The following is a 12,188-nucleotide window of genomic DNA, read 5'->3' as shown; positions in this document are numbered from 1 at the left end:
GCTGACGGGTGACTTGGAGAGGAGAGGACCAGTATGAAGCCATTTTATTGTCCCTGTGGGGCCTGCGGACCCTGACCCAGTCTGACACATTGATGTCTGGCACCCTGGTTCGTTTTGACTGGTCAAACCGTTGCTTCATCCGCGTCTGCTGACGAGTGACTGAGGCTCTGACCCCAGAGGGAGGTGCCTGAGGTGTGGAGGGGCGGAGCCTGTCAAGGGGGATGCACAGTTCCCGGCCTAGCATGAGAGAGGCTGGGGAGACGCCTGTGGTCGAGTGCTGTGTGGCCCGATAGTGCAGCAGAGTGTGACGGATGGCCTGCGTGAAAGAGCACCCTTGGGCCATGTGTGCTCTGAGGCCGTTCTTCAGTGACTGGTGAAAACGTTCAACGCCGCCATTGGCCTGGGGGTGGTAGGGCGCAGTGCGTATATGACGGATGCCCTTGCTTTCGAGATAAGCAGTGAACTCAGCAGAGACCAGCTGAGGGCCGTTGTCAGTGGTGATGGCCTTTGGGAGGCCCCAGCGAGAGAAAAGAGAGTCCAGGAAGTCGATGATGATCTGTGAGGTCACAGTGCCGGAAGTGGTGAGTTCAGGCCATTTTGAGTGTAGATCGTAGGCGACCACCATGAAGCGTTGGTGGTGGGGAACTCCATGGATCTCACCACAAATGTCCAACTGCAGGTGTTCCCAGGGCTGAGAGGGCCAGGCGAGAGGTTGCAGGGGTGGGGGAGCCTGGTGGCCAGTCTTGCCACTCACAAGGCAGGCAGAACAGTCCTTCACCAGAGCCTCAATATCTCTGTCTATCCCCGGCCACCATACCAGGTCTCGGCAGCGCTGTTTCAGTTTCACAATGCCCAGGTGGCCTTCATGCGCCGTATTCAAAACACGTGCACGGAGAGCAGCTGGGACCACTGTGCAAAACCCACGTGCCACGCAGGTGTCTTTCCAGCAGGAGAGCTCCTGTCTGACTCGGGCGAACGCAGCCAGCTCCTCTGGGACCTTGTGAGGCCAGCCGTTCTGGATGTAGGTGCGGAGCTGGGAGAGGACAGGGTCCTGTTCGGAGGCTGCCCTCAGCTCCTGCAGAGAGACAGTGGCCTGGAGGGGTGTGTGTAGCATTTGGACAATGTCCTTTTCCACACAGTCAGTGTCCGTCTGTGGAGCTGGGGTGGAGACAGAGCGAGAGAGCAGGTCGGCGACAACATTGTCTCTGCCTGGGGTGAACTGCAGGCTGAAGTTGTACTGGCGGAGGCGGTCAGACCAGCGGTGCAGCCTCAGGGGTTTGTGGCCTGTCCCAGATGTGGACAGCAGCGCTGTCAGGGCCTGGTGATCTGTCCTGAGGGTGAAGGAGCGGCCATAGAGGTAGAGGTGCCGCCTTTCACAAGCCCAGATACAGGCTAACGCCTCACGCTCACCCACGGAGTACCGCTGCTCGGTCAGGTTGAGGGCACGGGAGGCGAAGGCAATGGGCTTCTCCACACCGTTCTGGGTTTGAGACAGCACGGCCCCTATCGCTGTGGCTGATGCGTCACAGGTCACAAAGGTGGAGCTGGAGATGTCGAAGTGAGCCAACACTGGTGGTGAAGTCAGTTGAGTCTTGAGATCACGCACAGCGTCACTGCATGCCTTTGACCACACCCATGGCTCGTCCTTACGCAGCAGCTGGCGCAGGGGGGCTGTGGTCGCAGAGTACTGGGGAAGAAACCTCAGGTAGTAACTTGTCATACCCAGGAAGGAGGCGACCTGGGCGGCCGAGCTGGGCTCAGGGATGGCCTGAATGGCGTCCACGTTGGATTGTAGTGGAGTTACACCGCTCGCTGACAGCCGGAACCCCACGAAGTCGATGGCTGGCACAGAGAGGACACATTTCTCAGCATTGAGAGTTAGCTTGTGCTTGGGCAGGGCTGCGAAGACCATGTTAAGGCGCTTGTCGTGGATTTCACTGGTGGGCCCGTGTACCACTATATCGTCCAGATAAATGGCCACGCCCAGTATGCCAGCCAGCACGGAGACCATGATTTTCTGGAAGCAGCTAGGGGCGGAGCTGAGACCGAAAGGCATCCTGGTGTAGCGAAACACTCCTGCATGTGTCACAAAGGCTGTGAGGTTTCGGCTGCTGCGGTGGAGGGCCACCTGTAAGTACCCCTGTCTGAGGTCGAGCTTGGAGAACACCTCAGAGCCATAGAACTGAGCAGTGAGTTCTTCTGAGGTGGGCAGTGGATACTTATCAGGGACCACTGCCTTATTTACTGCACGTAGATCGACGCAGACACGCAGGCCCCCCGACTTCTTCTTAGCCACCACGAGGTTTGAGATCCAAGGTGACGCGTCCACCGGTTCAATGATGCCAGCTTCCAGCAGTTGTTGCAGCTCGGCAGAGACCCCATCACGGAGAGCCAACGGGATGCGGCGCAGTGGTTGGATGACAGATTTCACAGCAGGGTTGAGGAGAGGTTGATGGGTGAAGGCGGAGAGGCAGCCCAGCCCCATAAACAGCGATGGCCACTTCTGCTGCCAAGGTGTGGCGACAGTCAGGATTGCTGCCCCCCTTGTGTCTAAGAGGGAGAACCCCAGAGCGGAGAACAGGTCCAGGCCCATCAGGTTGGCCCCACGGCGTGCCACATGAAAAACTGCATTGGGCACCAGCTTGGTTCCATAGCGGACAGTCAGTTGGAGAGAGCCAACCAGATCGATTTTGGAGTCACCATACCCACAGAGGACAGCTGAGGGTGCGGACAGTGGCAGTGAACCGAAAAATTGACTGTAGGTATCAACATTCAGGAGAGACACACTTGCACCGGTGTCCAACAGCAGGGGGATGCACACATCATTAATGTTGACTGTGCATGATTTGAATGACACTGGCCCAGAGCTCACCTTGTGAATGACGGCGGTTGAAGACTGGGGGGTGTGGCCCTCTGACCCAGCCGGGGAAGATCGACAGACGTTGGCAAAGTGATTGTGCTTACCGCAGCTACGGCATGTCTGGCCACGGGCAGGGCAGTTCTGAGCCCTTGAAACATGAGACCGAGACCCACAGTTACCACAGGACTGTTGAGGGCGGGGCCGAGAACGCCGTCGTTGCAGTTGCAAGACGTCCCTAGTGGAGTACGCACCCGCCTCGCTCCGGTTGGGTTGCGTCCCGAGGGGCAGCCGTGAGTAGAGGGAGGAGTCATTGGCAGCTTGACTGGAGGTGGCCACTTGCTGTGTATTTAGCATAGCAGCACACTCAGCTGCTCCCTCAACCTGTAGTGCGATGGTAATTGCTCTGGACAGCAGCAGATCGTCTTTTTCCAGCAGGAGAGTCTCACGCACCTTTGCGTTGTTGGTGTGTTCGATTAGCTGGTCGCGAACCATCTCGTCCTGAAGCGCGCCAAACTTGCATGAGCTAGCTAGCCCTCGCAAATTAGCTACGTACTGCCGCACAGACTCACCAGGCAGTTGGTGTCGCTGACGGAATATAAATCGCCGAAGGAGGGCACTCTGTGGAGCAGCGAAATGGGTGCTCATAAGTCCCACAGCTTCGGCAAAGCTTGTGACGTTCCCCAGAGACCCGAGCACACGATGACCCTCTGCTCCCAAGCAGTGTAGCAACAGAGCCGTCTTCCTAGCCTGGCTCATGTCGTCGAGCCCTGAGGCGATGATGTAATTTTCAAAACTATGTAGCCAGCGAGTCCATGGTACCGGAGGCTCGCCAGGTAATGCCAGGAAGGGGGCAGGTGGTGGGAGAGAGATATCAGCCATCCTCGTCGCCAATATTGTATTTAGAAATCACGTCAGGACGCTGTCGCTTGACACAACCTCTCCGTGGCATTCTTTATTTAGACTGACACAGCATCAAAGGCAGACCCGATCAAACAACCCAGAGCCCGCAGGCATCACCAATCGATCCCAGCACAATAGAACAGCACCAAATCAAATGCAGCACTGTCGATGTGTGCATACATAACACAACCCTATTGGTAAATTCACTGAGACAGAAACCAACCCGCCATCCAGTACAGGTTGTGAAGCACTCAACTTAAAGGCAACTAATTGTATGCTAAGGCAAAAAGATGACTTTTAAGTTTGAATTTAAAGGACTCAACAGACTGTCTGATGGCAGTAGGCAGGTTATTCCAAAAGGACAGGGCCCAATAGGTAAAGGACCTGCCACCAGCTGACCTCTTTTTAACGTTGGATACACACAGGAGCCCTGTATTTTGAGAGCAAAGAGCTCGAGATGGTATGTACAGTTTAAGGAGATCAGTCAAGTAAGATGGGGCAAGCCCATTTAGGATTTTACAAGTCAGCAGAAGCATCTTGAAGTCTGATCTAACATGGATAGGAAGCCAATGAAGGGAGGCAAGAATTTGTGTAATATGATCAAATATCCTAGATTTAGTTAGGATTCTAGCTGCAGTATTCTGAACCATCTGAAGACTTTTAGTACTAGCATGTGGCAGACCTGAAAGCAGAACATGACAGTAATCAATCCTGGATGAAACAAATGCATGTATTAGATTCTGTGTGTCAGCCATAGACAGGGAAGACCGAATTTTAGCTATGTTATGTAAGTGAAAAAAAGCAGTCTTGGTGATTTCTTTAATGTGCTTATCAAAGTAAAGGCTGGGATCAAACGTAACACCAATATTTTGGCTGCCACACTTTATGAAATCACAGAGTTGTCGGTTGTTACTGTTACTTGATCAAATTGGTGTCTGTGTCTAGCAGGGCCAATGACCAGCATCTCAGTTTTATCCAAATTTAAAAGCAGAAAGTTTAGTGGCATCCAATTTTTCACAACAGCCAAGCAGGCCTCTAAATTAGTTATTTGAGTAAGATCATCAGCCCTTATAGGCATATACAGCTGAGTGTCATCAGCATAGCAATGGAAATGTATTCCATAACTGCGTATAATTTGGCCAAGAGGTGAAATATAAAGAGTGAAAAGTAGAGGGCCAAGAACTGAGCCCTGAGGTTCACCATATTTAATGTCATAAAATGTGGCTGTAATATTACTATAGCAGAAACAACGGGTTCTTCCAGATAAGTAGGACTTGAGCCAAGGGAGTGCTAAGCCAGAGACACCAAAATTACAATTTAATCTAATAGTATACAGTGATCAATGGTGTCAAAGGCTGCTTGCACTGAGGTCCAGTAGTAGAACCACAGAAGTCAAATCAGAGTCCATAGCTAGTAAAAGACCATTCACCGCTCTGGTCAGATCACTTTCAGTAGAGTGACAGGCCCTGAAAGGCGATTGAAAAGGTTCCTATAGATGGTTTTCTTCTGCATGGGTCGAAAGTTGTCGATACACAACTCTCTTTAGTACTTTATTAAAGAATGGATGATTAGAGACCGGTCGATCGTTATTAAAGGACCCTGGATCAAGTTGCGTTTTTTTTAAGTAGAGCTTTAACCACAGCTGTCTTAAAACTGCTGGGAACAGTGCCAGTAGTAAGTGATAAATTAACAGCGTCTAGCATTGTAGGTCCCAAGAAAGGCCAAACGTCTTTAAAAAGTTTTGCTGGTAAGGGGTCAAGCAGGCAAGTAGCTGGTTTAGAAGCTGACATGAACTTAGTCAAAGTATCAAGATAGATAGTCTCAAAAGCTGTAATAACAGGGACTATCAGTGACTCATTGTATAGATATGAATTTGGTAAGACAGGATCCACAGGAGTAGCTGGAGTTGAAGAACTAATTTTGTTTATGATCTCATCAACCTGAAAACCAGAAAAAGTCTAGAAACTCATGGGCCATGAATGGTGAGCAGCTAATAGATGGCTGCTTTTTAGTAATTTTAGATACAGTTTCAAAGAGAAATCTGGGGCTATGTTTATTAATATTGATTAAGTGAGAGAGATACACTGCTTTTGTAGCAGATAAAGCACGCTTGTATTTCAATAAACAATAAACTTCCAATTTTGATTTTCACCATTTACATTCCAGTCTCCTAAGGGCCTGCTTAAGAGCACGTCTCTCATCATTAAACCAGGGTGTAGCCCTCTTTAGTCGCCTAGCTCTGGTAGTGAGAGGTGCAACTGAATCGAGGAGACTAGAGGACCACTTTTAAGTCACTGGTGGAATTTTCAACAGTCAGTCACTATAGTTAAAGGAGCCAAGACTTCAGGCAGCTGCTGGCCAAATGCAGCCACAGTGGAGGGGCCGATGTGGCAAGTGGCAATTACATCTGTGCCGACATTAACTGGACAGGCCAGTAAGGCTTCATATTTGATGAGAAAATCATCTGATACAGCGGATGTGGTTGGCAAGACATTCAGATCAGATACAACTATCCCTTTAGATGAAACCAAATCAAGTGTGTTACCACTGGAATAAGTTGACTCTTGAACAAACTTTGCGAACCCAAAAGTATCAACTAGCACCAGAAAGGCTCTAAGGATCAGCAACCTTATTCAGATGAATACTGAAATCACCAAGATATAAAATCTAATTCGAATGAGTAACAAGACCTGAGACAAATTCTTCAGGAAATAGTGAGTAACAGCCAGGAGGTCGATAGAGTATCAAGTTTGGACTGAGCCGAGTCTATTCATGGCTGAGGGAGATGGACCAAGAACAAGAGCCCCAGAAGACTATAATTTAGTTTCAAGTCTAGAAGTCAGATTGAAAATAGATTTACATATTAAAGCAACACCCCCCACCTTGTTTATTTGCCTGAGCTACATGGCCATAAGTATATTTGGGTCGAGACACTTCATTTAAGGGAAGGAAAACATTTGGTTTCAGCCATGTTTCACATAACCCAATCATATCGAAACTATGTTCAAGAATCAGATAATCTATTAGTAAGGCTTTGGTAGACAATAATCTGATATTTATGAAACCAAATTTAAGCATCTTGTGCAAGTGATCACTAGTAGGCAGAACTTTAGAGCTACCAATAGGTGAAATATTAATTGGAATTAGACACCTTGTTGACAATTTTGATGACCAATGCTTTGGATGATATTGGTCACATTTTTGATAAAATTAGATGTTTGGTTCTGTAGATTATTAGGTACTTAATTGAGCATTTCACCACCATCAGGGGTAGGAATGATTATTAGATTATTGTGATTCACACATTTAGGAGAGGAGAGCTTGGGAGCAATACAGCAGGATAGGGAGATGGTCTCAATGTTATAGACCAAGCTGTCAGTCTGATAATCTACACTATGAGAAATTCTCTGACTAAACATATTAATTAAACTACTTGACTCCACAGTCGCACTAGTTTTAAACCTAGCAGGCTCTCTAATCACCTGCATCCTGCTGAATGATAAATTCCTAGTGTCAAATATCCCACAGAAAAGACTTCAAACATGCAAAGGCACATGAACCTTAGTAGAAGACATGTTTATTGGTTAAATAGTGTAACATAATTGTCCAACCACTAACATTCAGTTGTTCATTCACTCTCACTGAAATATTTTGTTCAGGGGTACAACCATACAGGGACAGACATAGGACTGCTCCTGGTTGATAAAGGCAATCTCCAAAGTCCAGGGTTTCAAGGGCTAAGGTAAGGATATACTTAACAGCTAATAGTTGGTTTGTATAGCTATTTCTATATATTCATAATTTCCTTTTTTAAATCAAGGCATGGCCACATTCCCATACACCAGCTAGTCTTATGCTACTGTAGCATTTCATGTAGTGCTGTCTCATACAATGACACATTTAAATGTTAAAAATTGTGCTAACTTTTAGTTTTACTTTTTTACTTTTATTTCATACTATACCATTTTTGAAGAAATTGAACTTCTTTGATGTTTTTATTAGAATGCAATAATTTCGGGCTCAGCCTTTTTTAAGTGTGTACTATGTGAGCTCAGGCCTGATTGCAGCATCCCTGGTTAAAATCCAACCACAGGAGTAATTGTTTATTTATAAAAAAAAGCAAACCTCTGATGTTCAACTGCCATAGTGAAGAGGTTAACACTTTGTTGCCTCATTTACATTCCTTCGATTTCAAATATTTGCTTGAAATACGAGATGTTAACACAACCAATTCAACTGTTATCTTGATTTAAATGTTATCTTGATTTAAGATCCTCTTCGAATGTTGTTTGATCTCAGAGTATAAAATATTAAATAAATTGTCATGTCCAGGCTAGAGTTAAGAAGGTTAAATCAGGTATTTTTAAACCCGGGCCCTATTTTTCCATCATTTAGGGTCTGAATGACTAATAGAGACAAACCATTTTGGAATTAGTCCAGTATTGAGTGAGAACGCTTCAGCCGGCAGCCGCAAAATGGGCTGCAATGTAATCCTTGGGGGCAATTGCGCTCGTCAAATTACGTCCACTAAAAGTACTGATACTTGTATGCTTTGTTTTTTTCAATGAGATACTGCCAATAAGATTTCTCTTTTTCTTCAATAGCGATGGAGTCCCTTCCATCTTTCCAACTGGTCTTAGCAGCTCTATCCTCCAGTTGTGAAGGTGGAAAAATCCTGGTCTATCCAGTGGATGGGAGCCACTGGCTGCACATGAATATCTTAGTTGAGGTGCTTCATTCTCGGGGCCATCAAGTCTCTTTGCTGCGTTCCTCGACCAGCTGGTGCATTTTGAAGCTCTCACCCCACTACACCTCCATCACCATCCCCCAGAAGGAACATCAAACCATCGAGAGCCAGGAATTAATGGCGTCTTTCTTAGAGAGTTCAATAGAGAGCAGAAAGAATGAAGGTTCACTGTGGTCATTCTTGGGCTTCTATGGGAAACTTTTCAGCATGCTGAGGCAGAGCCATGAGACTGCGACAAATGTGGTCACCACCATGTTTGAGAATAAGACACTGATGAGGGAACTGAGGGAGACCAGGTATGATCTCGTTCTAACTGACCCGGTATTTCCTGCTGGGGTGCTGGTGGCCCACTATCTTCAGCTCCCTTTGGTTTTCAATGTGCGGTGGATTCATAGTGGTGATGGGCACTTTGCCATTGCCCCCTCACCTCTGTCCTATATCCCACAGCTGTTTTCCTGTAACTCTGACCAAATGGACTTTTTACAGAGACTCAAAAACATCTTCTATCACAGCTTGCTTCTGTACATGTACTACTTTGTAACCAGGCCTCCCTGCCAGGCTGTGTGTGACCATTACTTTGGCCCTGACATTGATGTCATGTCTCTCATCCAGGGGGCCGACCTTTGGCTTATGCGAGTTGACTTCACCTTTGAATTCTCTCGCCCCACCATGCCCAACATGGTCTACGTGTGGGGGTTCCACTGCAAGCCTGCCATGCCACTCCCTCCAGATTTAGAGGAGTTCGTTCAGAGCTCTGGTGAACATGGGGTGGTGGTTATGTCCCTGGGGGCTCTCCTCGGCAACCTCGGCCCTGAAAGGTCAGAGGTTATCGCTTCAGCGTTTGCTCGCTAGCCTCAGAAGGTGATATGGAGACACCTGGGAGATAGACCTGCCACTCTGGGTAACAACACACTGCTGGTTAAATGGCTGCCTCAAAATGACCTGCTGGGTCACCCTAAAACCAGGGCTTTTGTCTCTCATGGAGGTACCAATGGCATCTACGAGGCCATCTATCATGGAGTCCCGGTGTTGGGTATCCCACTTATCTTTGACCAGTATGACAACATGGTGCGTTTGAAGGCTCGGGGAGCAGCTGAGGTCGTCAAAGTGACTACGCTGGAAGTTGAATCACTTACGGCTGTTCTAAGGGATGTTCTGGATCCAGAAAAGCACTACAGAGAGAATATGCAGAAGATGTCACGGATTCACCGTGACAGACCACTGAAACCCATAGACACAGCCACCTTCTGGGTGGAGTATGTCATTAGGCACAAAGGAGCAGCACATCTGCGCACTGAATCATATAAGTTGTCCTGGTATGCATTTCACTCTCTGGATGTGATAGCAGCCCTTGTGGTCTTTGCTTTGATTGTGATGAAATTAGTTTGGGTTTTCTGTACATGCCTGGTGAGAGGTGTGACGAAGAGAAAGTCCAAGTTAGAGTGAATACATAACTTGACTGAATGAAACTGCCTGCAGGAGTTGGAACAATGAGTAATATTCATTTTAAGTGGTCCTAATTCATACTCACAAGTATTCTATAACCTAATAATTGCAGTACTTTTGTTTTGGTATCTAAAGGTCAAGTCTTCAATACAGTTAATTTCAAGCTTCTTTAATATCATGTTGTGTTGCATTATTATTAAATGTATTATTGGATATATGGATAATTTACATATCAGAGGCATATTTATAATTTTACAAAATGTAAAAAAAAATAAATGAAAACTACCTAATATTGCTTGTCTCACCTCTGCTTAATACATGAGAGTAGTTTTTTTTCTAAAGAAACTGAAATTATACGATGTTGAAAATGTCAAAATGTCATAGCAAATAACCACATCTATAGTGAAAAAAGTGTTGCAGGGGCGTCCGGGTGGCGTGGCGGTCTATTCTTTTGACTACCAGCATGTGGATCGCCAGTTCGAATCCCCGTGTTACCTCCAGCTTGGTCGAGCATCCCTGCAGACACAGTTGGCCATGTCTGCGGTTTGGAAGCCAGATGTGGGTATGTGTCCCGGTCACTGCACTATTACCTCTGGTCGGTTAGGGCAGCGGTCCCCAACTCCCGGGCCGCGGACCGGTACCGGTCCGTGGGTCATTTGGTACCGGGCCGCAGAGAAACAATAAATAACTTACATTATTTCCGTTTTACTCGTTATCTGAGTCTGAACGATGTTTTATTTTGAAAAATAACCGGATTCCCTCTGTTACATCCGTCTATGACTCACTCTTGACGCTTGTCTCGGTCACGTGATACGTTGCCGCTAAAATTAAACCCACAAGCTGGCAAAATGAGTAAAAAAACAAACGTCTTTGGAAAGTTTCTTTGCGAAGGGGAAAAGGCCCAGCCAGGAGACAGAAGAAGAGCCTACGACTTCCAGAAAAAGAAAGCTGCATTTAACAGACAATACCAGGAGTCCTACTTAAAATATGGATTTATCGCGACAGGTGATTCCCGCGCACCAAGCCCGCTCTGCATAATGTGCGGCGACCGGCTCTCTAATAGTCCATGGGCCAGAGCCCAAAATTTCCTATTTCGGTACACTCAAGGTGGCAAAACTTACTTATAATTTTTGAAAGGATCCATGTCTGTAGATGATATTTTGGTATGATAACCATTCCTGAGTGGCAGCTGTATCACAGTTATCAGCTCATGAAGTTAACCACCCGCTAAACTAAATTGCATTTTAGACGCTGGTGCATATCCTGGTTTAGCCTCATGGTCAGGACATTTTTCAATGTTCTATAATATTGTCTTTGGTATCATTTTAAAGGGGACCTTCTTAGCTTTCATTCAAGCCCTGTTGTGGATATTTCTCACAAATATAGAGGTCACTTGAGCTCTTCAACCCGTCAATAACACACATCTTTCTGCAATGTTCGCCTAAACTATATACTTTCTTTTAGCCCTGTGGCATCTAGGAATATCAGGGACACAAAACACAAAAACTGGAATACTCACAGGACTGTAAAGATTCAGGAAATGTATAATATACCCATACTATTTCATTGTGTGAGGTGATTGTGAACCTTAAATTAGAAGGGCATTATTACTAAGAAACTAACTAGACCAAAGCCAGTTAGTCCATGGGTCAGACCAGATATCGATATCACCCAAGGTGACACAACTTCACTGGTGCCATTTTATTTGGTACACTAACAGAAGTAAAATAATACATGATAACCTTTCCAAATGAGCAGCTATTTCATTTTTCTTTCAGGAAACCTGTTTCTGTGCCTCTCACGATTGTGTATTTGCCCAGATTTTTACAAATATAGCATTTCTACACCCCTGGTACTGATTAGCCTAACTTAAACTCTGGGACAGTTCTTAGTTGGCCAACAACCAAGGATAACCAGTACTGTGTACTTCCATTCATTGTGCTAAGCTAGGCTAACGTGCAGCCAGATAGCTTTCTACTAAACACATATAGAGGAAACTGGTATCTATCTTCTTGTCTCACTCTGGAGAAGATTGTAAGCTAATTTCCCATAGTGTTAGCATGTTCTTTTAATGTATATGTTAATATGATTAGTTAAAGTGGCTACGAGGAACTTTCATCTTGTGTTGATTTTAGCGGCCTCATGTGGACAAAATACAGCTGTTGCATAGCAACTAGGTAATGTATCTATTTGTGGCTATGTAAGATGAATAATGGTAATGTGACGCTGGTGAAG

The 12,188-nt window shown here is 46.2% G+C and overlaps 1 protein-coding gene across 1 annotated transcript; it reads left to right on the top strand.

The window, feature by feature from the left end:
• Window positions 1-8,366: 8,366 nt before the first annotated feature.
• On the top strand, window positions 8,367-10,183 carry LOC130129324 (UDP-glucuronosyltransferase 2A1-like). Its single transcript, XM_056299002.1, is given in 1 exon segment — window positions 8,367-10,183. A coding segment is annotated over 1 exon segment (1,587 nt). The 3' UTR covers window positions 9,954-10,183.
• The last annotated feature ends 2,005 nt before the right edge of the window (window positions 10,184-12,188 follow it).

The sequence above is a fragment of the Lampris incognitus genome, chromosome 2, assembly GCF_029633865.1.
Source record: "Lampris incognitus isolate fLamInc1 chromosome 2, fLamInc1.hap2, whole genome shotgun sequence".
Lineage (NCBI taxonomy): Eukaryota > Metazoa > Chordata > Actinopteri > Lampriformes > Lampridae > Lampris > Lampris incognitus.
This window is presented reverse-complemented; position numbering and strand designations above follow the sequence as displayed.